This window comes from Cydia splendana, chromosome 4 (genome assembly GCF_910591565.1).
Source record: "Cydia splendana chromosome 4, ilCydSple1.2, whole genome shotgun sequence".
NCBI classification, from domain to species: Eukaryota; Metazoa; Arthropoda; class Insecta; order Lepidoptera; family Tortricidae; genus Cydia; species Cydia splendana.
Genome location: NC_085963.1, coordinates 21,923,713 through 21,951,281, shown reverse-complemented (window position 1 = coordinate 21,951,281; position 27,569 = coordinate 21,923,713). Strand labels below are relative to the sequence as shown.

At 38.4% G+C, this 27,569-nt stretch overlaps 3 protein-coding genes across 3 annotated transcripts; all 3 read left to right on the top strand.

Moving 5' to 3' along the window:
* The first annotated feature begins 546 nt into the window (after window positions 1–546).
* Window positions 547–1,923, top strand: LOC134789551 (uncharacterized). The gene is made up of 2 exons (XM_063760124.1): window positions 547–905; window positions 1,313–1,923. The coding sequence occupies exons 1-2, from the start codon at window positions 839–841 to the stop codon at window positions 1,921–1,923; spliced, it is 678 nt and encodes a 225-aa protein (XP_063616194.1). The 5' UTR covers window positions 547–838.
* A 614-nt stretch (window positions 1,924–2,537) lies between these two features.
* On the top strand, window positions 2,538–4,194 carry LOC134789550 (uncharacterized). The gene is made up of 2 exons (XM_063760123.1): window positions 2,538–2,942; window positions 3,331–4,194. The coding sequence occupies exons 1-2, from the start codon at window positions 2,873–2,875 to the stop codon at window positions 4,026–4,028; spliced, it is 768 nt and encodes a 255-aa protein (XP_063616193.1). The 5' UTR covers window positions 2,538–2,872; the 3' UTR covers window positions 4,029–4,194.
* An 8,644-nt stretch (window positions 4,195–12,838) lies between these two features.
* Window positions 12,839–15,644, top strand: LOC134789548 (uncharacterized). Its single transcript, XM_063760122.1, has 2 exons — window positions 12,839–13,070; window positions 15,090–15,644. Exons 1-2 carry the CDS (start codon window positions 12,986–12,988, stop codon window positions 15,224–15,226), a joined length of 222 nt encoding a protein of 73 aa, XP_063616192.1. The 5' UTR covers window positions 12,839–12,985; the 3' UTR covers window positions 15,227–15,644.
* Window positions 15,645–27,569: the final 11,925 nt, after the last annotated feature.

Below are 27,569 nucleotides of genomic sequence, written 5' to 3'. Positions count from 1 at the left end.
AGTCTTCCGGGCTGATGACACTGACAGACAATATTGTTATTATGGGAATTAAAAGGCCTTGCATTTTGCTGTGTTTTCCCCAATAAGGGCCTAGACAGAAGGACTGCAACCCAACTGCAACTTGTATTCAACGTTGGCGTGCAGTTTCCATAGAAAATTATCTTTAGATAGGTAAAATGTACACATTCGTTGACATTTTTGAGTATTGGCTGTTACGCTAGTACAGACAAAGAATTTAATTTCCGGCGTACGATTTCGTATCTTGTCGCAGTGACAATCAGTATGAAAGTCGCTAGAAACCTCAATACAATGTGACAAGAGATGGTGACAAGGAACGAATTGGTACTGAAATTGAATTCCTTGACCGTACCCCATTTATTATGTCCAGTAGTTATTAGTGACCGTACCGTCTGTATCTAAAAATAAAACAAAGAACTTCCTAAATTAAAAACATTTCGCTCGTCTTTATCTCCATATACGATCCATCTATCACCCATTGTCTGCATGGCCCAACCAAACCCCTAAATAAGAGCTTCCGATGCATTGTTTACAAATTCGCGATGTTTATAATTACTTCCGATTCCGTGGGAATCTCCACTGTTATCATCAAAACTACTGACCAGGCCGATACATAAAACCAGTCTAAAGACAAGTTTAGGTTAACCGTAGTTGTTATATAACTCGGGATCAAGATATACAAGTTGTCTGCAAAATAATTTAATGAATAAATCTGGTTTTGCGTATTCTGAGTTTGCGTGGGGGTGACCTCGCTCTGACCTATAAAAACTATATGATCCCGCAAAAAAACTAACACAACAACAAGACGTATCGGAAGAAAATGGCGGCTCTGAGAGTACTTTTCGTCGTCGCCCTTGTTGGCTTCTTCGGGCCGGCTCTTACTCAAGGTTACTGGCTTGCTGCTACCTAAAAACCTACATGTACATAGTGTACATAGTGTCAATATAAACTTAACCTGTTCCGACGTTGAGGTGAAAAAGTGTGGAAGTGATATTGTAAAAGTAATATTTCTATTGAAGATCACATTTTATACTGGTATTATCTGACTTTAACGTTTGCTTGTGGCATAAAAGCGAAGGCCAAATCAGACAAACTTATCTAAACAGACACATCGAATTCGGTGTATGATTACCCCTTGTTCTACTTTTGCCTGTGGGCTTTAGCTAGCCACTATAATAAACTTGTTCGATACTATCGACCTGCCATGACTTCGCGGTAAATTTCGTTCAACGATTAGCACCGTTATTTTATTGTTCGTAATAGAACCCTTAGTGTAACACTTTTTAAATTACAGATGCGGTAAGTGGAGCTGGGGCGCATTTGGTGAGAGAGCCTCGCGGCCATAAAAAGAGGTTATGCAAAAAGTATGGGATTTGCGGCCAGCAGGGTTTCGGAGGGCACCAGGGGTACCAACAAGGCCACCAACAGGGGTACCAACAGGGGTATCCGCCGGCAATTAACATTGGTATCAGCCAGTCTCAATCCTCAGCAAGCGCTGGAGGCGGTGGTTACAGCCACGGGTACTATCCTAATAATTATCAGTACAACGGCCATCAACCGGGATACGGCGGTTACCAAGGAGGCTTCGGAGGTTTTGGAGGTCATCAAGGGTTCGGAAGACCAGGCTTCAGTAACGGCCAAGGAGGATTTAACAACCAGTTTAATGGGAACTACTATGGCCCAGGAGCTGGCAATGGCTTTGGTTTCCCTGGACAAGGTGGATACTACGATGAGGCTCACGATGAGGGATCACATGATGAAGGTCTGAGTCAACAGGAGCAGAATGACCAGGCTATATTCGGCGATGATCATGGTCGACCAGATGGTCCTCATGAACATGGACAATATGGACATGATTATACTGGTTCCGGTTCATTTGCTTTTGCTGGTCGCAAAAATAATTAAGTTTTAGTCAAATTATTTGTGATAAATATTTATTACTTTAAGGAATGTAATTAAGCACCCATCTGTGATAAGATAAACGATAATTCACCATGACTTGATAACTCGATGATGATGATAACGTGAGAAAATAAAATTGTTTCACAAAATCTAGATGCGTTTCTTTTAATTTGTCACCATTAATACAGTCAGGTGCAGAGATAACTGATCCCGCCTGCCAATAGAGAAATAAGTAGGTAGGTAAGCTTACTTATAGGTATTTATCCATGCTCCTGCATAGAAATTTGTTTACAGGGGGGTCAACTATCTTTGAGCTGACTTTACATAAAAAATATGTCGTGTACGATTAAAAAGCATTGCTCAGCTCACCTACAGAAACTGAAACTACAGTTTTAGAGTATCTCTGTCTTATTACCAGTGCCTGTAAAACGAGTCATCGAATTCGGTTACAAAATTTCACGAGAATCAGTTAAGAATTGCGACCTGTACAGGAGAACATCCGGAAAAGCAAAATGCGCAAGTCAAAACGTAGACCTTCGCTACGCTTCGGTCAAATATCTTAAGTTTTTAGCATTTTCAGAAGACTTCTATACGATCATACTCAGTCAGAAAAAATCGCACACTCCAAATAACTTTCAAATCTCCGACCCAGCTGACCCCCGATTCGCAAACGGGCAATTATGTGCTGCTCCCAAAATTTACGATAACAATCATTGCAAACCCATCTTATTTTACCGGTCCGTGTATTTACGACACATCGTCTACATGTATACCTTATCTCAAAGACACAAGATCTAGTATCGATGGTCAGTTCAAGGTTTGCTGTTTCTAGACTAATAGAAAAATAGTGGGGAACTTTCTTCGTATAAAAGGCCAGGTAGGCTAGAGACCATCATCCAGTGTCGGAGAAAGGTGCTAACTCTCTAGTACTAACAATTAGCTAAGATCTAGAATGGCGGCTAAGGTTGTTGTTTTCGTTGCGGCGTTGGCGGCCTGCGGTGCCGTGCCGGTCATCATTGACGGTAAGCGCTTTAATTTTTTTGTTTTTTTGTGTGGAATAAAATGCACTGCAGCTGACATTGTCTCTAATTATATTATTCATAAAAAAATGTATTGAAGGCAAGTTTCATAAAATTTTGATATTTTCGACGGAGAATTTTCCACAATGAAAGCTCCCTACTATTCCTGAATATTCCTGAATGACTGAATAATCTTCACCGTTTGGAAAGTACATCTATGCCCTCATATCAAAATTAATAAAGAAACTTAAATACAGAAACTTCTACGTGCACAGGAATTGAAACCTAAATCTATTGCATATAAGACTTATTCTTTTAAATCTTTCAGTTTAATACTTAACTTGGCAAAGATTGTCTTAAGTTGTGTAAATTGTATGTTTTTTCCTTCCAGACGAATACATCCCCGGAGTAGTGATGCGCATCGGTCGCTCTCCCAACGTCGCCTTCGGTTTCGGCAGCGGCTTCAGCAGCAACATCGGCGGCATCAGCCACTCCACTGGCATGGGCACCTCCTTCCAGAGTGGCGATGCTCAAGCCTACGGAGCTGGCTTGGGAAGCAGCAATGGCAATTACGCCAGTGGTGTTGGCATAGCCAGCGCTGGACCATCCTACCCAGTCTATCAACAACAGCCAGACTACGGAAGACTTCGTAACAACTTCGGCTCCGCTGTCTCCTCAGCTCAAAACTACAACGGCCTTAACTCCGCCGTTTCCTCCACTCAAACTCATAACGGACTCCAATACGGAGCAGCGACTTCAGCCGCCCAGAACAACCTTCGTTACCAATCCGCTGTGGCGTCCGCTCAGAACGTGAGGGGATTAGGTTACAATAACGATTTCGGTTCAGCGGTAGCTTCTTCTGAGCATTCTGGAAACTACGGCTCAGCTATGTCTGCGGCTCAAAATAATGGGTTGGGACATTTTGGGTCTGCTGTTTCGGCTGCTCATAACAACGGACACTACAGAGCTAGCACTGCACAAGCTATGCAAAACCATGGAGGTGCTGTTCAGCACAGTGGAGCCTCCAGCGTCAATGCGCCAGGACTCCAAGCTGCTCAATCTCATGCCGTTAACAGCGGCTTCTACTAATTATAAGGAAATTGTGAAAAGACACTGAGACGACTTGTTAAACTTGTCTCAGTGTCTTTTGCATTATTGTGTGATGAATCTCAATAAAAGGCTAGTTCTTAAATACAACAGTTTTTATTGTTGAACCAGTTTTTCCTTGACATTTATATCTATAGTCATATAAATAAATTAGGACTGGACATGAGAGTTAATTATTTTAATATTTATACAAACATCACCAAATAAATTAGCTCAAACTTCTTTGCAAACATTAAATATGAAAACTATTTAGGTACCTCGTTGTTTCGTCTTAGCGCTGTCAAAACTAACTCCATTAATTTTACCATAAACATGTCCATTATCATTGACAGCTGTTACCGTTTTTACTTCCCCATTCCCAAAAGAATCATGGCTTTCAACGCCTCTCAACCAAGGTCCAAAGTTCAAATCCTCAAAATTTAAAGGAAAATTGAAAAATGGGAGTAAAAACGGATTGAAGGATGAAAAACCTCTTCCAGTTGTTGTATGGGTTCCAGCTAAAGCAGTGCTAAAGGTTTTTTGAAATGAATCTGAAGGGTTAGTGTTAATTCTTGCAGAATTCTCTCCCTGGTCAGGAAAGTTGAATGTCAAATACTTCTCGACGTTGGGATCTGATGATGATATAGCGATGACTGTATCCCCTGATGGTGACGATCCTGGCAAAGAAAGGATAATTTGAAATTGTTAAAACTTTATTCAGGTTGAAGAAAATATGAGTTGGCATCTTTAGAAATACAAATGAGTTGGCATCTTTAGAAAGACAACAATTTAATTGAAATAAAATATACATAGGAGGAAATTGATTAGTTAAAATAATATGTTAAAGTTACGCGACTAGAACAACGGGATATTCCAAGATAATCAAGTTATATACTTATTGTAGATTAGACACACAACATTTTTATTGATATAGAACCTCGATCCTCCTTTCTCGAGGTCATTTAATTATGAAGGCTTTACTCGTATCACCCAGCCTACAAAAAGGAATCTATTGATACCTTTGTCATCAAAATCGACTCAGCAATGTGCCAAAAATATGTATACCTACACGACCGTATTCCCGCACACATAGGGATATATTTTTGGCACTTTGCAATTGTACATGTGGAGCTTACATATATTTTCAATGATGTTTAGGGTCTGTAAATTAACAGTGTGGACGTTGATAGGTACAAATACTTATACAATACCTACTAAAATGTTAACCCATCCTTTTCACTCCGGAGTGCATACATAAATTACATAACAAAAACCGGGCAAGTGCGAGTCGGACTCGCGCACGAAGGGTTCCATAATGCAAAAAAAAAAACGAAAAAAAAAGCAAAAAAAAAACGGTCACCCATTTAAGTACTGACCACTCCCGACGTTGCTTAACTTTGGTCAAAAATCACGTTTGTTGTATGGGAGCCCCATTTAAATCTTTATTTTATTCTGTTTTTAGTATTTGTTGTTATAGCGGCAACAGAAATACATCATCTGTGAAAATTTCAACTGTCTAGCTATCACGGTTCGTGAGATACAGCCTGGTGACAGACAGACGGACGGACGGACGGACGGACGGACGGACGGACGGACGGACGGACGGACAGACAGACGGACGGAAGGACGGACGGACGGACGGACGGACAGCGAAGTCTTAGTAATAGGGTCCCTTTTTACCCTTTGGGTACGGAACCCTAACAAGGCACCAAAAAAAACAAACCTTTGAGAACAATAGGAACTGCCGCCACAACAGAAAAACTGGCAATAGCCAATAGCAATTTAAATCCAGACATGGTTGCCAAATTTCAAATGTTATATCCTCACTAGCACTTACTAATATGAAATCGTAATTCATTTCATCAGCTTTTATATAGGCCTTAACGCTATATAATGTCTGTTATTACTTAATCATGTATTAAGAAAGGCAATGAACCCTGAAAACACACCCTTAAAAAAACATTTGATTCTTGATAGACAAAAAGTAAGTCAAATTATAGCCTAAATTCAACCTTAAGGCTGAAACATAAAGATACAAATGGCTTACCGTTATCGTCCTTATTAACTCCTGTCGAAAAAACCATAGACCTGCAAGCACTGTAATTATACTAATTATGATATGAATTGTCTGAGTCTGAACGTAGGCGCTTTATTAACTGTGAAGAGTCATAAAATCAACTCTGCGGTTAGACAGCTGAACTTGAAATCGTGAATGTTTTGCGTACAGAGGGCAACGACCTAGCTAAGCCCCTATTAGACCCAAGAGAAAGACAAAAAGCTCTAGGTACTATATAATATCGCTATTTTTGCTGTGACGGATGAACTAACACATCTTGTAATTCCACATGTCGCCTTTTTATGATGATGGTAAGCAATTACCGTCGCCCATGGCCACCCGGAACACCGGATGGGTTAGACGAATATAAATTGTCGCGCGACACGAGTACGCGGCACGACTACAGCTTACAGGCGACGCCAGGCGACCATACTAAACTATGTAAGTACTTATGTATGTAGATGTTTCTCATTTCAACTTAGCAACCAAGACAACGCAAATGGCCGACTTTTGCCACAATATCTTTCATCTTCAAGTACAGTTACCTCAATTTATTGATCTTCACAGCAATCAATAATCCAAATAATTACTTTAAACAATTGCTAGTATTAGGAAAGCTATTATGGTTTTTACAAACACTTTTATATTGGTAAAAATCTCACGTCCAAAATGTAATGACGGAGAAATTATACACATCACACGGTTGAATAGGAAATTGATCTGCCAACGCGTTCCATCAATATTGATTAAGAACCGTTTTAATTGTTATTCAAGAAAACTTGTAATTTTATCTGGGTAAATATAAATTGGGGATGCTGTGGAGTTTGTTGCATTTGACTGTGGTTTGTCAAGATGGTGAGACTTGTGTGGTTATTCAATTTGGTTGCATTTGTGTTCGTCACAGTTGGTGCAGGTATGTTAATCACTCAAAATAAAATGACAGACTAAATCCAACCTTAAGGCTGAATCATAAAGATACAAAATGGCTTATCCTTATCGTTATTAGAAACCATAGTCCTGCAACGACTGTAGTCAGTGTAAACAGTGTACGTAAATTTTACCTTTTGTCATTTACAGCACGGGTGGCATAATTTAAGCAATCAATCGTATACAATTGCTTCGTAGGTACAAACAGCAACACTCTTAACTGTCCATCGGTGGACCTTATGCTTTTTGTAATAAGGTTTACCATCGACAGTGTGGGTGATGGTACCTATATTATTGTCACCCCACTATAGTCCAAAAGCTCCCAACCATGGTCCACTCGAATATCGTGGTGTAGGTGTGACTACTTATTATTGCATTACTTAGTTCTGAGACAACATAAATGGCGAATAATACTCAGATAATACTAAAAATAACATTGCTATTTGTAAGAGATTGGGGTCCGAGCCGAAAAGATCACCTCACTTTACATTTAGCTTTACTGTATAATCGCTCTGGCACTCGCCTTTAGCTGATATCTTTTGCAATCACTGCACGTAAATTCAAATTTTAATTATTTGAGGTCAACTGTGATTGCATACGTCGATTTGAATCAAAATCAGAATGCTTTCATAACTTTCCTCACTTTTCAGAAGAAACCGCCACCAACTTCAGATCTGAGCGTCAATCAGACGATCCTAACATATTCGGCGTCGCCTCCATCGCAAGAGTCACCTCCAGAAACGGCCGCATATCCTCCTCAGGAGGCATCCATTTCTACCCTGGACCTGCACCCAACGGAGCCAAAGAGTTCTACAACCCTGCCACGTTTATCAAAGCAATCAACGGCAAATATGGAGCAAGCAGCGTTCAAATACACCCAGGCGCTTTAGGCGTTTCCTCCGCTCAAGCGGGTTATATTGACCCAGGTTATTTGCCAATGAACTGGCCAGGACTATGGCAGAGGCCGATGCAGAACCAGTATGTGTTTGGAGACCCGTGGAATAGGGTGAAGGAGTTACCGCAAACGAAAATAAGACAGTTCGTGTATCCTAGTTTTAATCCGTTTTTGAATTTATGGCGATAATTAAATTAGTTTGTCCGTCCGTATTTATGGTTTTATTTATAGAAGACATTGACACTTGATTTTTTATAAGTACTACAGATTTCAATTAGAAATACAAGGTATTTCAATAAGTATTATAATATCAAACCTAAGTATAAGTCAGCAGTAATAATAACCAAAACTGTGAAATTGTGAATCACCAATTTTTGCTACACCCTTTCCAGGGTCCATGTATATAACATCTGTACTATGGTATGCAAATAAAGATCTCTTATCTCTTATATATACCAAACTGAAAGCTATTTGAATCCTCAAAATGCCTTAAGTACTTTACTAAGTGTCTAGTCATAAGTCAAGTGTTCATAAAATTAAATGGTAGTCACGTGGTAGTCACCTTATTGGTGCCACTTTCTCGCGTGAAATGGGCCCCCTGATAGTTAGATTTTCACAATACATCACCATATAACTTTTTTCTGTGGTATTGCAATTATTCGTGGCTAAAAGAAATGTAATTTTTTTTACAACTCACGTAAGTGAGCCGTGAGCCCTACATTTGGTCCTTCGTGCCAGATAAACGCATTTTTGAGTAATTGCACTGATTTTTGTAAATTCTGTCTGCGAATCACGTATTAGAAGCTATACGGGCCATTTGTCAGTTCCACAGAGTTTTAGAATCTGTCCTACATTTTATGATCATTTGGCATATATATTATTGTCAAATAAAGATGCTAAAAGATATGTTACAGGACTGTGATTTGCATTCTAATCCTTTAGCTTGTAATAGTAATTTAATTAAAATGAATGGCTGTAATAAAAGTTTTTGTCACTTTTAAGACATAATGAATCTCCATCAAGTAGGAACCTATATGATCTTTGCTCATTCGACTCGAAGCTAAGTATCGGCAATAGACCGGGAGATAGTGACACATTTTACTGGGTCATTTGTACCAGTATGGCGGTTCGTCAGGGGTCTAAGTACGTAAAGAACGAAATAAAAATGATGGTCATAGCGCTGGTACCGGCGGCCCAATCGCGTGGGCGTTAGTCGAACGTGTCGGATAAAATACGAGTGTCGAACGATTTGTTCCACAAAAATCCTCGTATTATTCGATAGTCCATAAAAAAGAAGTAGACGGTAGCGTAATGCCATACTTCTCCGGTGTGACTTACAGCCCGCCATACTGAGGCGAACACATTAATTAAATAAAACAATTCAATCATTTGTGCCAAGCTAATTTTTGCACAGGTGATCATCGTCGAGCAGCCATTCATGGACATCACCATGCCATACTTTTCGGATGGTTCCAAATGGCCGCCATACCGCCGCAAAGGAGTTAAATTTTTTTTTATTGCTAAACGATTTGTACCATCTTGTAATTTTTTTTCAAGACTTTCTGTGTGATCATAAATGGAAATCTCATAATGCCATACCTGTAGGAGGTGGCAAATGTGTACAATATTTTTTTTTTATTTCAAGTATGGTGCCCCTTTTTCCCCCTATTAGAAGTATGGCAAATATAATAATGGTCACATTGCATCATATAATTTCCAAAAATCCAAATGCCATACTGGTACAAATCGTCAAAAAATTGTTTTTTGTTTTAAGTCTTGGCTTAAGTCTCACAGTCGTCCGCCCCGTAGTTATAATCTGAAATATATTTTTTTAGGTACAATTGTATCCAAACAAACAGAATATGATGATGCCATGCTGTAAAAAATTATTTTACGTATACATAGTCGTATTTTTGAAACGTGTCGATTAAATAAGTTTTTCAAGTATGGCAGCACTTTATCCCCCTACTATAAGTATGGCAATTATAATAACGGTCACATTTTATCAAATACTTTCCAAAAATTTAAATGCAATACTGGTACAAATCGTTTAACAAAAAAAAAAAATTAACTCCCTTGCGGCGGTATGGCGGCCATTTGGAACCGTCCGAAGAGTATGGCATGGTGATGTCCATGAATGGCTGCTCGACGATGATCACCTGTGCAAAAATTAGCTTGGCACAAATGGTTGAATTGTTTTTTTTTTATTAATGTGTTCGCCTCAGTATGGCGGGCTGTAAGTCACACCGGAGAAGTATGGCATTACGCTACCGCCTACTTCTTTTTTATGGACTATCGGAAAATACGAGGATTTTTGTGGAACAAATCGTTCGACACTCGTATTTTATCCGACACGTTCGACTAACGCCCACGCGATTGGGCCGCCGGTACCAGCGCTATGACCATCATTTTTCTTTCCTTCATTACATGCTTAGACCCCTGACGAACCGCCATACTGGTACAAATGACCCAGTAAAATGTGTCACTATCTCCCGGTCTACAAGGTTAATTTTTGTTAAGTTAATGTAGGTACCTACATATATGTTCTTAGTTTAAGGACAATAATATTGCGTGCCCTTACAGGGTGTCATGTACCTACAGTTTTATACTTGTAACACCTTACTGTATTATGAACATGACTGCAATGAAATAAAGAATAAAGAAAGAAGAAGGTGCGAAGGCGGTGGATGGAGAGGTGGCGCCACAAAACTACTAAGAAGATTGGTTGGCGCTGATTGCCAAAAACACATTATTACTAGCGGTAGCCATTTGAACACATTTACTCCATAAATTTAGCCTAGAGAAGCCCACAAAAAGAGGGCAGCACCCGTCCTGCACCTAGCTAGGTAATAGTTATAATTTTATAGATGTCCGAAATGTCGGAAATATTAAAAATCCAACTATAGGTACCTACATGTTTTTCTAGCTTATTATATGCAAACTTACCATTTAATTAACATATTTACGACATAATCATGGTGACAAATAGTTAGCACATCTTTGACCTCTGAAGGTTGTCGGGTGGCGTGTGGTTTTGCTACATAATTAATGCATGTGTATTTAATTTTAATTACGGACGACGCCATTCTAATCTACTGGGGGGCTAGCCAAGATGACCATCGTTTGCAGAAAACGAAACGAAACGCTATAATTTCCATACATATGTACAGATGTAGTGCATAATTGTTTTCTTTCGTATTTTCACGGAAACGTACGAACGTGTCTTGCTATTTTAGTCAGTCTCGGTACAAAAAGTACCAAGATTGACTGAAGTAGCATGACAAATACGAACGTTTCCGAGAAAATACGAAGGAAAACAATTATGCACTACACCAGTACGGCTACCACCAGGTTTGACGTTGACATAACGCTCACGTCTACGTAATTTACTTTCTGTACATCTCGCTTGCACTAATATGCCTGTACGAGCGAGATGCATAGAAAGTAAGTTACGTAGACGTGAGCGAATATGTCAATGTCAAAACTGGTGGTAGCCGTACTGTACCTACGTTTATCTTAGCGTTTCTTTTCGATTGCCCGTCACAAAATCTAACGAACGGTCCCATCGAGCTGATCTGATGATGGAGACCGCAGGTAGCCATAATGAACTATGATAAAACAATGCAACCGTGTTTGGGTTTGTTAGAATTGTTTATTAGTTAACTATTGAAAGAAAAGTACAGTCAGCGATAAAAACTTGTATCCAAAATGAAATTAGGCGACGGCACCAATCATGGACATGTTAAGCACAGCACAGTAGTAGGTACCCACTGTACCCAGTAATGGACAGCAAAGGTGTAGGTAATGCCTTATAGCCCACCATTTATGATATTTACTAGTTATTATGGCTATCAGTTACCAGGACATAGTGTTGTAAGTTTAAAAATAGAGTGTCTGTTTCATAATAAATGATTTTACGGAAAAAAATGTCCATAATTGGTTCTTGTCCATAACTGGTGCCGTCACTTAAGTATGTGATATTTTTTATTTGATACAAAGAGAGGCACAGCGCTTAATATGTATGTTACAAGCCTTTCATAAAATGCGACCGGTGTGCAATATTGGCGGGTCGCGGTGTGTAGGCTGCGCGGGAGTGGATTGGAAATCGCCCACTCGCGAACCTTATGCAACGCGGCGGCCATTCTGCAAATATTATGCAAATTTTCATTGAGCTAAACTACTTCTTATAAAACACAAAATGACAAAATATTTAGTGCATAAAATTAAGCGTGTTTTTTTCTGAAGCATCTTTATTTACAAGTGCGACCAAAGCACTTTTGCCTATTAGCTTTTATTTTTATTTCAATTTTCAAAGTGGTTCAGTTTTTCTAAACAATTGTATCTAATAAAGGCCCCTGTACAGAATGGGCCAGCGCCGGCCAGTCCAAGGGACGCAGGCATGCAGTAGAATGAGATAGCAATATCACTTGCTCCCTCTAACGCATAAATGCGTCCCCCAGACTGGCCCACGCTGGCCCATTGTGGGGTACAACGAGCTCAATCGATCGAAGTTTTTAATAATTGCATGCGATTACGATGAGGTTTGTAGAACCCATAAGATTTCGATAACATTTTGACTAAATAGGTATTAAGAGTTAGGTTGCATTCCGTAAAAAAAAAACGATTTCATGCACCCGCAGAAAGATATCCATACATTGTCTTATAATTACAGTATAGTGGGAATTAAACACCGACACATGTAAATATCTAAAAAGTTTACCGATTGGTTCAATGTACATAATTAAAACCTAGAAACTTAAAATGATGCAATTCAAATAAATAATTTTAAAATCAGATAATTTTTTTACACACAACCATTCATCATCTTCACCTTTAACCTTTAATAATATTCGAATACGTCTCGCTGTAGAATAGACCACAGACGTCGACGACCGACTCGGTGACATCTCACCCGCAGTGCGCTAGCGGCACTCTAACCTGTCACTTTGATAAAAACGCACTGGCCACTAAGAACAAAATAAATATACAACGTACTGGCCACTAAAAAATAATTGACTCATTTACATATCGCACTGGCCAAAAAGCGCGTTGTCAAAGTTTAAAAAGTTAAACCATAGAGCCATGAGAGTCTTGTTGATTTTTTTGGTGGTGTTGGCGGCGGTGGCGGCGGCACCGCAGAAGTCTACGTTGCAAGTAGGACCAACAGGTGAGGATTTTTCTTTATTTGGTTGTTTTTGTTTATCGGTTTAAAAAGCACCAAGGGCCCAAGGTCCCCTGATGATATAACTTGATTAATATAATTTAATAAATTTAGTTAAGGATTTGTTAGCAGTTTTTACAAAACTAAAATGATATAATATAAACAACAATTAACTACTTACCTAAACCTGCGTTATTAAGACATTATAACACATGACACACACATAACACATGACATGTTAAATAACATGTTTGAAATTAAATACTTGTAAAGTAATATAATATGGCCAAATCGCTATCAAATCATCAAATCAAACATATTTTTTTCTCTAAATCAACAATGATTACTAGTAACTGATGGGCCGTACGAATCAGTTTTTTTTGGACACAAAAAACATGACAAGAGTTTTTATAATACTAATAAGAAGAACTCACAATTATTATAATAATTAAAATTATCTATTTATAGACGGCAGACCACGTGTCCCTGACCTCGTCAGTTACCTATCTTAAACGTGTGTGCGGTGTGTGTTTCTGTTATTGTATTGTACTTATGCTCATTTCTCGGTAATGCTAACCTATATTATTAAATCTTGAAATAAGAATGGATACATAGATTTATAAGGCATAGATAGAGTGTTCGTACATACCAAGTGAAGCCATTTCAAGTGCGACGTCACGTCGCACTCGTGTCACCGTATTCGAACGGCCCTGGCAGTTCTCAAGGTCAAATCGGTTTGTGTACACCTCCCGTTTAAAAATCAAACACACAGGAAAGATGGTTGTTTGTGCAGTGAATGGGTGTCACAACTAGGGTTGCCAACTTTTTTTTGGTGGAATATAGTATTTTCCAGAATAAGGCATCAAAAATATAGTACATTTCAAAAAAATATAGTACTTTTAGATAAAATACTAAACATGAGTGTAATATACGTTTAATCGGAAATATAGTATTTTAGCGTACTATATATTTTTCCAAAAGTATATAGTACAGAGAGCCAAAATATAGTACAATACTATATAATATAGTACGGTTGGCAACCCTAGTCACAACGCATCATATCATAAAAACAAACAGACTGACATTACATTTCACGCGTAAGTATCGAGTTTAATGTGATATTTTTACGTAATCGTAAATAAAAAAATACAAAGTTTCGTCAGCCGCCATTTCTTATAAATGTTGCCAGTGTAATGAATATTTTTTCCTCAAAATGAGACATGACGTTTACATTCTAAAATGAATACCTACGCTTAGTTGAAGTTCCTTGTATAATTCTATGAAAATTATATATTTTTAAATATTTCATTATTTTATTTCAATTTATGTATTATTTTTATTATTTTATGCATACTTTAAATAAAAAATTGTCAAAATATATCAGTTTTTTAATTGAAAACTACAGAAATGCAAAAAATCCATGAGGGACATAAAAAGCTTTTGCTACAAAATCAAATCTACACACTTACAAATTATTACAAATAACCAAGTGTTAAGGGTGTGGTTAAAATACCCCACTTTGAGGGAAATATCTATATACTGGCTACACGTTTTTGTATATAAGTATGTGTGTGTTGCTAAGCGTAAAACACGAGCCTCGCACGCACACATCGATCGTGTTTCGGCTTCACTTTTGACAGGTTAGCCGTATGGGGACTATCTGTCTATGCGTTATTAGTTTAAGAATGGATACATTTTCCTTATAATCTGTAACTGAGTAAAATAGGACTTTTGGGTACGGATCAAAACTGCTCGCGAAATATTCATTTGTAGGTACCTCCTTTTTGTAAAGCGACCCGTCTACAAAATGACCCATTCTCATACCTAAAGTCCCTTCTTAAAATTTTATCTGATTTCAAATTTTCCTCTTCGTTCGACGTTTGCCGATCTGCGAATGTTATCTTGGTTAGGGCACCAGCCCAGATTTCTATATATACTTACTTAAAGATTTGAATCAGGCATATTTTATAAACATATTTTGAATGGACCTGCCATTAGTTAAATTTGGTTCAAACATTGTTTCAGACACCGGAAGCCAGCCCTTCATCGAGGAGGTGGTTGTGGAGTCGGTGCTGAACGTGCGCGCCCCCGCCGGGCGACAAGCCAGGACCAACACGAAGACAGACTTGGCCCACGGCTCGAAGGTGGCCGAGAAAAACTAGGCTCCCTTACTGCTATAAGTTATATGTATTATATATAAAGTTTGACAGACAACGGAAGCCAGCCGTTCATGGAGGAGGTGCCGAAAGTGCGCGCCCCCGCCGGGAGCCAGAACCAACACCAAGAGCGACTTGGCCCACGGCTCTAAGGTGGTCGAAAATTAGGCTTCCTGACTGCTTGTTATGTTAGTTATGTTAAGCACTGCAAAGTCTGTTTTAAGTATCCTGTCTCAACCTCGAAAAATATTGTCCGATGTTTCTTTTGTGATATACTCCGCCGTAGTCATTAAGACACGAGTGTTTTTTCAAAGAACATGTTTTTTTCTAGATTTTAAAATGGCAGAATGTAGAAGCCGTTAGATTGTTGTTGTGATACTACTAACAATTTAAATTTTCAAAAACGCGTTCCGTCTAATGCAAATTTGAGAAATGAAATATCGGAGAAAATAGTTTTTTGAGGTTGTGATAAGTAATCAGATTTTAAGTAGGTACTATAGGCATACCTATATATTTAGGTACTTATTTCATGTATCCAATAGACTGTCAGTTTTCCGTTCCACGTAGTTAAAGTACCTATCTGTGATTCCTTTAAGTCCCAAGGCAAGTACTGATATTTTAATATGCAAAAACATTAATTTACAAAAAAAGGCGTTCTAGATGTCACAACACTTGGTTAACATTCTTGTTTACTTCAAAACTGTTTGTATCATAATATATAGGTAAGTAATTAGCAAGTTAATTACAAGTTTCGTAAGTTTCTCGTGTGTGCTACTTTAACATCCTTACGAGTTTGACCCGACCACATATCGACATACCTTCTCCATTACACGCGGTTGGTATTAAGTATACCTACAGTTTTTCGTTAAGTAACCAATACCTTGATTACAACTGCTAAAATCTAATTTAATGTTTCATAAAAAACAGTAAGTACTTATTTACTTTTTATTTTAGAATTAAATATTATAAGACCTAATCAAAAGTGGTTTTAATGACGTCGAAACAAAGATCTCTAATACCCATTGAACCATAACGCCTATAATACAATACTTCATACAAGTGAAATTGCATGGACGATTGACAGCCAGCAGAGGTATTTAAATAGAGGCACAAAATGTAGCTCTTCGCGCACTGAACAATATCTGAATCCTTACTTGTGTTGAACTAAGTCTATAAAGTATAAACAACACGTCACGTGTGCCGAATGAGTTGTGAGGCAAAATCTCTACGGAGTGGGAGCCCGAAAACTTGAATCAGGAATCGCCGGCGATGGCGGGATGAACTGGCCCCTTTGAAGGAGTGGCCAGACATAGCACTGGATAGAGATCGGTGGAGAAATTGGGGGGAGGCCTTTGCTCAGCAGTGGGACACGACAGACTCCAAATAATCATAATAATAGGTTAACTGGAAAAAATCCCTTAAAGGGATAAGTTCGCCTTTGTACTGCCTATCCTGTGCCATAAATTTGTGTTTTGTACAATAAAGAGTTTATACATATATACATACATAATAGCCAGGTTAAATCCCACAAAGTAACAACCCTATAAATCGGTGTATCAACGGCACTTAAGTTAGTTCATGTGGTTCATATACATAGGTTGAGTTGGTTTTGTTTTTTTTTTGTTTCTGTCAGATGGTTCCCACTTATGTCCCAGAACGAGAAATAATTCGAAATCGACCAAAAGAATAAACGCTTATACTTACGTAAGTACTAAGTTTTACCAATATGGTAATGGTGCGTGCTTGTTCCATTACCATATTGGCACAATTCCTTTGCGTAAAGGTATTTAAGTACATAAAGCAGTCGAGAACGTGCCGAACACAATTATTCAGAAATCAATGCAGTCAATATATTCGATTTAGCTGGATTTATTGGACAAGATGTCGGATGGGAGAAGGATTGTGGCGCCAACTTGCATGCACAGTCTCCACCAAATACATCCGAGCGCCCCTTAATACTCCTAACATTAATTGCCATAATATGAATTCGCAATTTCGCATAACAGATTTGGCATAACATAATTGTGCATAACGTTGAACAGGCATAATATTAAAAAAGCATAACACTTATTGCGCATAATAATGAATACGTATAATTTAAATATGCATAACATTATTAACTATAACTTTATTTGGCACAAAATGAATTAGCATAATTTAATAAAGTACGAGAATTAGATGGATCAGGGCAAAACCAACTCGGTTAGGTCAGGTTCACAAGGCTAAGGCAGGATCGAGCGAAACGAAGCGAAGCTCTTGTAACAAATAAAACATTGTTAAGGCTTAGTAAGTTCGTGTTCTTCTTTTTTTTTAATATATTTTGGTTTTAGAAATAATTTTCAAATTTTTTAAAGTGCATTTTGGACCTATTTTAGTGATTATTTTTTCTAGCAAAAGTCAAAAACTCAGGATTTGAATAGCTGAAGTCTCTAGAGAAAGGCTGCAAATTTGCTAATTAAATTCATGGCAACCGTATTGTGATATTTGTGATCTAAAAAGGCGCTACTTTTACTTAAAACTTCGTCCTCTGAACCTTAATTCGAGCCGCTCTGTCTACATTTTTATTTATTTGCCTTTTATATTTATATCATTTAATAATTATGCAAAGTAACTTTATGCTTATTATATTTATCCCAAGTCATCGTTATGACAATTTACGTTATGCGCATTAACATTATGCGTACTCAGTTATGCGGAATAATGTTATGGGATTTAGAAGTTATGCGTAATTTACGTTATGCCAATTTGAATTAGGAGTATTACGTTATGCGAATTAATATAGACCCATCCGAGCGGCCATGGTGACTCAAATACATGAACTGCGTGAACACACCTGTTATATCAAGGCGTTAGAATGAAAAATGAATCCACAGCTTCACAAGTTTGTAAAACTGCGTAAAGCTTGGATTTATTTCCCAGATAATAAAATGACAGTTCGATTGCTCCATTTTGGCGGACCAATATGTCATTATTCTATAAAACTATTAGATAAAAACAGGAGTAAGACTAAGGTCTCCCATTACTTTGTACCAATTTTATACTAAAATGGCACATATCTGGTTGGGCATTGTATTGGCCAATCAAACTGCCATTTTAATATTCTCATTTGAAACGACAGAATTGTCATGTCTTGCATATGGTATAGTATCCGATCAGTCTGTTTGCGGCTAATCTGCGAACTGATTATCCTATCACAATACAATCTCCCAAAGCCAGGACGTGTGGCAATTTGGCTAACTTCTCAGAACCATGGCTAACCGTATTCAGATGTCGCGCCGAAATAAGTAATTATTGTTGTTCATTCTTAAACGAAAACGTTGTATGTTATATGAGGCTTGTATGGCGTTACGACCCTTTGGTCTGGGAATGTGGTGTGGTGCGTGCGGCGTAACGGCGATCGGTCTCGGGTTGATTGTATTCAAATATAGCGATGTACCTACAGCGTGTTCGCAATTATTCATATATGGCCCTGCATGGCGACCAATGGCGACCTCCAAATATGAGACACGTGGCTTACTAAAAACCTACACCTAAGACGACCACACTTAAGACCTCCTTCCTCCTTAGTCCTACACTCTTGTCAGAGTGGTCGTGGTTATGGGTTGTCCTTTCCTATGTTTATTGCGGCTGTTGCGATACTCCTCCATCTCTCTCTGTTTGTGGCACTCCGAGCACACTCAGTCAGGGAACATTTCGTCGTGGACTTTATGTGATCCGTCCACCTTGTTGGAGATCGGCTGCGAGAACGTTGACCTTCCACTCTACCCTGCACTACCAACCGCTCCATCGATTTTTCGTTGCGCATGATATGTCCAAACATTTTCAGAATTCGCACTTGCACAATTGACGAAAGTCTTTGCTTGACATTTAACTCTTTTAGGATGGAGAGATTAGTACGGCGAGCAGTCCATTTTATTCTCAGCAACCGTCTCCAGCACCACATTTCAAATGCGTCAATCTTTTTGCGATCTTTTTGATGGATTTTCCATGTTTCAGCTCCATACAAGAAAATTGGAAATACTAAACACCTCATGAGTCGAACCTTTGTGTTTTTGGTTATTCGGCGATCTTTCCATATTTTCGTGAGCTTCTCCACAGCTGATCGTGTTACGGGACAACGTCTTTTAATTTCTTGTTCACAATTTCCAGTATTTGTGATAGTGGATCCCAGGTAAACGTAACTCGGAACGACTTCGCAATTGGCTATACTGTGTAAATCTGGTCGATTGTTATTCTTACGATCCACTATCATCATCTTCGTTTTGTCCCGATTTATAGTGAGACCAAAATCGGAACTGGTTGTTTCCATAAGTAAAAGGAGCTGCTCACTTTCCGCCTTTGACGTCGCAAGAAGGGTGGTATCATCTGCATACCTCAGGTTAGAATATCAATCGGCCGCCAATTGATATTCCTTTGTTCCACTTTTCTAAAACAATCCGCATGATGTATTCGGTGTATATATTAAATAAAAGAGGGGAAAGATTACAGCCCTGCCCAACACCAGCCTCGCTCTTGAAAATCCCCGAATCGATCCCATCCACACGAACTGCGGCTGTACTGTCTGTGTACAGTTTTTTAATAATGTAGACTAGGTGTTGTGGTACACCCATTTCCAGCAGCACTTCCCATAGCTTCCACCGTTTAACGGTGCCAAAGGCCTTTCGGAAATCCACAAAGCAAATAAATAGCGCATATTTGAATTTTCGCGCTATTTCTATGATCTGCCTTAGGTTGAGGATCTGTTCTCGTGTTTCCTTTCCTTTGACAAATCCAGCCTTAAGACCTAGGCTCTCCGAAACATGTCTGACTAAAAACAAGTGAGTCTAAAGCGTAAAATTATTCAACACCTGGCTTGTCTTTGAGTCGGAGAAGACTTTAAAGTATTTCGGTTATTTTCATTTGAATGCAGGAAATACTTAAAAAAGTTGTTTGAATACAGAAGAAGAAATCAGGGACATTGCAGGGCTAACCACAATTTTGCACAACACATCAATTATCGAGCATGGCAATGCAACCAACATTCTGGGCACTCTATCTAGGACTCTAGCTTTATATTTTAAGTAAGTGGATTGCTATTCAGTTTTTTACTTAAATGTGCAGATACCTAGGTAAATTCGTATTTATTGTAGAAACCTGCTGGAATGGGCTATAGAGATTAAAAATTGCAGCAAAGTTTAGGCCGACAACAAAAAAAAAATTTTTCTGTCATGCGTTTACATTTATAGACCCAGGCGATGGCCGGGGATGACGAAAAAGATGACTGAATTTACCTAAGTGAAATTAACAGCCAATTCAAATGATCTACCAAATTTTTATAGGTATTAAATATAAATTTTGTCCCAATTGAGTACGGTCTACGTTTTCCCAATAATTTTCTTGGGCTTGATTTTGTAAAAGATTTTTTTCGTAACTACAGCCATCCCCCAAATATGATCCAGCGTTGTACCCACCCCGTGCGCGTTGCGTCGCACATTATGCAGTGCGCGTGCGCCTCGTTGTCATGTCGGCGGCGCTGCTACGCGCATACATTAATACTATTACCGATCTAGCACTTTTTCATCTGCGATAGACGAACCGACAGCAAGACGCGGGCTGCGTGTGTAATTCTGACTACGAGAAGCTAATTCTTAGTTTGTTTTGTGATAAGTTTAAATGGAAGAAATAATGAAATCTCATTAAAACCCAAAGCTGAATTTGATGCTTTTGTTTTTCCCTCACAGATAACTTTCGTTTCGTGTCGATATTAGCATGAAGCAGATATAGCTGGTCAAGCAGATCTTGTCAGTAGAAAAAGGCGGCAAATTAGAATTATTTTACGTACCTATTCTTAAAATGGCTAAGAAGGTAACATGGTAGAGGCTACAAACTTTTCGGGACAATGTAAAGATCTGCCGGGGTATTATGGATGGCTTTATACATCTTTATCCACGTGATGATAAAATAACTGTTACTTTTTAACACCGCGGGATAGAAAGTGACGGCTGTTTTATCACGCTGTCACGTAGACAAAAACGACCATCATATCCGACTGTAATGTGTTTTTTTTTTGTATTTCATATTAACGTAATAAAAATAAACAAATTAAAAAGACTAAAAGAAAAACAAGCCGTGGCTTAAAACCATTTTTTACCAACCGATATATAGACATGCAAATTAATACGTTCGTTTTCTGAATTTGCATTTATTTCTAGTTTTAGTTACTATACCTAAAAACAAAATTAAGCATTTAAATCATGACCCATTCGAGACAATAGGTACCTACACGACACTTAAAACGTAGGTGCTCCTTAACTAATTCATTAGCTATAAAAACATGCTAAAACATTAATTTAATTGCCATTTTGCGCTCTATTGTCTCAGCAAGAATTTATCGCCTGAACCCGACAAAGAGCTTGGCAATTTTTTTTCTTAAATCTATGCAATGTCCTTGGTAAGGATTTACAATCTGCCAGAACTAGTATTTGCGACGGTTTAAATGCGAATTTATTTGATCGAGGAACAATAAAAAAATCGCTACTGCGTACGCTGCTCGCATTTTAATCAAAATATCAATAAGGTAGTAAATTAAATATGGTGAGCTTGATCTGAATGTTAATACAGCTTCCGTCCAGGTTTTTCCAACGGCCGAACACGCTGGCTGGCTCATCTGCCTTTCAGAGACTAATAAAGATTAATTTGCATTGGCAAATATAATTCCCACCCTACGTGGGAGCAGACTATGCTTTACTTTATCCTAAGGGAGAAAACAGGATAGCTTGAGCTCTTTGGGCAGTAGCAACCAACAAAAATGAGCCTTAGGTACTGTAGTTTTATGCTGTACCTACTCCGTCCTTTTGGGTAAGTCTGTCTCATGAGTAATCGATGATTAAGTAGCCCGATGGTATCTAGATGCAAGTGCGTCATTAGGACCACAATGGTCTGATGTGACGCAATTCGAGCGATCAGACGGAAAAGTCTCACGGTACACTTTGATACTGATTGTCTAGACTCCAGTTTTTTGGGCAAGTGACGGCGGCTGCATTGTGTGAGTCCGTAAAAGATCACAATAGGTCTGAGGTATGTAGTATGTAGTACATACCTGAAAGATGATTTAAATATAGATGACGAATGTGAAAATTCCTTACTGCACGTCTATGGGATGAGGATGTCAGTAAATAAATTGGGCAGTGCCGTCAATGGTCTAAGCTAAATAGCTCTGGTCACAGCCAATCTATTCTCTCTTAGAAATCTCCTCCGTGGATAGTTTTAATGCATATTCAGTGTTAGCACTAGTTATTGCATTATCCTATAGTAGATGAACTCGTTAAGGACTTTTTATTATTATACTCCAACAAACAACTGCACTTCACATTTTTTTAGATAGGTACCTAATTAATTCCATCCGTATCTTTGTCCTTTCTCCGTGTCTTTTTATCCTCCTACACTTTGCATGTAAACAAACACATAAACAAAATATACTATAAACCTAGACAAATTAGCATATGGTATTGTTTACAAATATCGAGCTACAAGGAAAAAGGGCTATCGTCCCACGCTTAATGACAATAGAAGAATACACCGTCTGGGAAAGGTCTGCCGTACATGCAATCTAAACTACACATACGTTCAAACATCTTGCCTCTCTATCGCTTTTGAATCGAGCGATAGAGAGGCAAATAAATGTGTGATCGAAGATGTTTGACGTCAGTGCGATAGATTATTTTCCTGTTTTATTGTTATTTCACTTGCATCGATGGGACGTGACCACGTTGGCAAGGATTGATTTACAACAAACAGATTGAGATGTGTATCGATGTGTTGTTTTCCTTGTATTTGGGGGACTGTGTCTTATACTTATACATCTTGCTTCCGTGTGTATTGAAGTTTATTGACTTTCATTGATGACAGGTGAATTGATACACAATTTGTTTTGTATTTTTGATGTCTTAAAAGATGACTCGCGCTAGACCGAGCCGTGCCCGGGCCGAGGCGTCCGACATGTCATTTTCTATGACGGCTGATTGGTGATCACGTGGCGCTTTCCATAGAAAACGAAGCGCCGGAAGCTCCGGCCCGGTCTAGCGTGAGTCATCCTTAAGTTACTTCGAAACGAAACGTTCATAATTTCAGAATCCATCTACCTACTTAAGTAAATCTGCATTGAATATGTTCCATCACCAACATAAACCTCAAAGGGCCCTTTCCAATTATCCTTTTGTCTGACACTCTCTATTATAAGTATGGCTGCTACAAGAGGCAAAGAAATGATGCTGTAAAAGGATAGGAGTAATAACCCCTTATATGCAGACGTTTATGATGGTACTGCCTAAATGTGTCGTTGCAGACTTTGCAGCTTTGTCAAGTTTGGGCGTCAAAGCTTTAATATAAACAATTGACTATAGGTACATTTATGGATGCAACGGCTCTCTTCGATCTTGTCCCAAATTTCCAGGCGCCGCATTTTTCGAACACAAATTTGAATACTGCAGACAGCGCGTCTTGCGCTGATGCGTTACGTTAACTGCATAAATATACCTTCAGAGTGCCTTTAACGAAATAACTGACCAGTTATAGCTAGACCTTATTGTAAAGTATTAAGGTATATAAAAAGATACGTGTGTTTGTATGGGCTTCCTGGAATGCAATAGGTGGTCTCAACTTTTAATCTCGAAGTCTCGAGCTGTCTGACATGGGCACGCCTGATCAAAATGATGATCAGGTTTTTTAAGGATGTAAGGTTGTTGCTGTATTTTTGATAAATACTTATGATAATATGTACTTGTGATAAACAAGTGCTAGCGGGTTCATTATTCATGATTAAAAAATTAGACCTGCCATGGCATTGCCAAACAGAACTCAAAGCGAAATCTCATTAGGGCTTCCAATACTCCCGCAATACCGGGATCCCGTCTGTTTAAACGCATTTTTCAATACCGGTTTAAATTTTTCAAAAACAAGGAAAATGTGCCGATCATGCCGTTTAATATCCATTAAAATGATTAAATTTGGCTGTATCAAGTAGATTACTACACGTCAGACGCAGTTAACTGGCATCATGGCCTCATTTAATCGAAACAAGATCTGTGCATACCTATGCCTTAGATAAATATTTGGTGATAAATTCTGATGTTCAGGATATGATATTAATATAATTCGTTCATAAAATTATATCAAAAAGTAGAAAGAAATGAGCAAGGAATTGTAGTATGGCAAACGAATTTATGGCGGCAAATTTGAACATAGTTGGCTGGTTTATTAGGTTGAACTAAAGATGTGACTGGTGAAGTCAACAAGGCGGATAAAATTTTTGCTAACCTGGAGGGTGAAATAATAATTATTGCAGATGGCGATTATTGTTTAATATCCTAAGCTAAGGACATACATATCTGGTGTTACAGTGAGCCTTTATTTAATAAAACTCAAAAAATTTAAGCGATTCATAGTCAATACTGGGATCCGGGGATCCCGGTATTGATGAAGACAGTTTCGGTATTAATACCGGTATTGAAAGAAGTCCGGTATTTGGAAGCCCTAAATCTCATGACTAAATATTCTGATGAAACTGAGAAAGAATTGACTCATTTTTTAAAACTGACACAAATACACGAAGTAATGTATGTCACCAAGATAAAGATTAACCCCCTTATTCATAAACGCGCTACAAACCTCCATTATCTAATAATCGTTTGTCCTTATCCGTCATTTTGACGTATGTATTTGTAGGAAAGGGATAAAACATAATTTAACTAAATCAGGCCCGTAAAGTTTTATGAAAAAGGGGGTAAGCTTTTACCCACGCTTAAGAGATATTAGCTAGGTCCTCAAAGAGGCAAACAAAATATCGCTTTGTCGCTCCACTTCAAAAGATGATACCTTATTTCGTTGTTACAGTTAATAAACTCTTCGTTGGTAACTGTAACACATTGAAATGTAGGTTTTGGAGGTTCTTGCACTTTTGTTTGCAATCTAATCGCGGGATCTTTGTATATCTAACCATCTGATTCGTGGTTTGCAACCTCAATGCTCCAAACTAGGTGTAATTCGTTTACAGTCTACTTAAATACAAAAATACATCTTTAAAGATGGTATCTTTTATTACTTTATTAGATCAATCAGGGCAGCAGTCGGCAACAGGCGGCCCGCAGGCCTCCCTGGGTATTTTATATGTAATAATATTGACAAACGACAATGTCTAATAAAGTCATTAAATATTAACAAAGTGCGGCCCGCGTCAACTTCGTTAATTACTATGTGGCCCTTGCTTGGCTGCTGAAAGGTTGCCGACCGCTGTTCAAGTGCTGCCATTGGGTAACTGCGCTTCCCTTACCTACGCTATAATCTTATAGAGTAGGTATATAGGTGCATTTGCTCTATGGACCACTTTTGCCCCAGTACAGCCGCAAACCGGGGCCTACCCAAGAAGGCAATCGTTTGCAGTTAATCTTAGCATTTCGTTTTGTTTTCTGAAAACGAACGCCAAGAAAAAGGAAAACGCCAATCAAAACTTAAATAATGTATGGAAATAGTCACGTGCCTTTCCGTAGCATCTTACATGTCAATACATTTTTGAAGTGAAAACTTCTTTAGCGGCGCTGTGCACTTTTTGAGGTGGGAAAAAATGTTAAATTCGAGACAGCGTAAGGCGTAAGGCGTAAGGCGTAACCCCTGCTGTTTCGTTTTTATTCACCAAAGAACTTTAGTCATAACGTATCATAATCAGGTCAATTATTTAAAACTGGACTTTTATATTAAGCAATAAAGCTCAATGTTCTAATCTTGTACGGGCTGAAATACGAGGATCTCACAGCTATATTCTAACTTTATATCACTCCAATATAATTCAATAAAGCTACATCTTGATGAAATCGCTAATAAAAGTGAACTCTAGTACTGGTAAATAAAACTCAAAATATCATGACCAAATATATTTAGATGCGAGGTCTGCAAGGTAACTTTACAATTTCTATTCGAATTTTAAATATTTTTTCACCTCAGCAGCTCGAACAAGGGTACTTTGCTTCTTAAAAACAGTGAGCAAAATGCGATTTTGCTCACTCAGTCATTTTGTCTCACCCAGTGAGCAAAATCGCATTTTGCTCACTGAGTGAGACACACTCAGTGAGCAAAATGCGATTTTGCTCACTGAGTGAAACAAAATGACATTTAAGTGACCTTTATAGTAAAATGTCATTTCAACATGCGAGGTCTATATAATACAAGTTCGATATACTTGGGTTCTATTATCTCTGTCCCTCTAGGTATGTTCTCACTGCTTAGGAACAAGGGTACTTTGCTTCTTAAAAGCAGTGAGCAAAATGCGATTTTGCTCACTCAGTCATTTTGTCTCACCCAGTGAGCAAAATGCGATTTTGCTAACTCAGTCATTTTGTCTCACCCAGTGAGCAAAATCGCATTTTGCTCACTGAGTGAGACACACTCAGTGAGCAAAATGCGATTTTGCTCACTGAGTGAAACAAAATGACATTTAAGTGACCTTTATAGTAAAATGTCATTTCAACATGCGAGGTCTAATACAAGTTCGATATACTTGGGTTCTATTATCTCTGTCCCTCTAGGTATGTTCTCACTGCTTAGGGTGAAAAATTTTGTGTACTACACGAGATCAAAGTTATTTACATCTCGTGCGCTTTTGAATCCCTTACTACGCTCAAGATTCTAAATTAGATTTACTCGCTACGCTCGTGAATCTATTATAGAATCTTTCGCTTGCACGGGACTCAAAATAAGCACTCGAAGAAATATCAAACTTTGATCTCTTGTTGTACAAATAACTATTTTTTCGCTACAAATTTAAGCTCACTGACCAGCAATTTCGGAACTCAATTCAATAGAAAGGAGGATGGGTCAATTATACATAGTGCTGCAGACATTTTGGACTAGTCATTGAGTTTTCACTTATGTCGGCACTCCCGGAGTGCAACCCGTTGTTTTTTTTTCGTTTTGCGTTTGTCGATGTACGATTGTCGTCTTGGCTGGCCCTTTGTAGATGATATGCCAGACCTGGGTCTGATGATGACATATCTGAATATGTCATCAGGAAAAATTAAGTAAGTAATGCTTCAACCTGCCTACTGCTATCCTGTTCTAATTGTTGTTCGTTATTGAGTACTACAATAGTTCGCATTACTTGCTTCCGCCAGTAACGTGCCATGTATAACGCCACAAGCCTATTGTGTGCGTGTCAAACAAAAACCTTTATAATTAGGTATGCCGTATGATGACGATGACACTCTGTCTAGTTTGAGTTGTACAGTATTGGGACAAGTACTATTAAGGATGACTCACGCTAGACCGGGCCGGGTCGGACTTTCCGGCGCTTCGTATTCTATGAAAAGCACCACGTGATCAC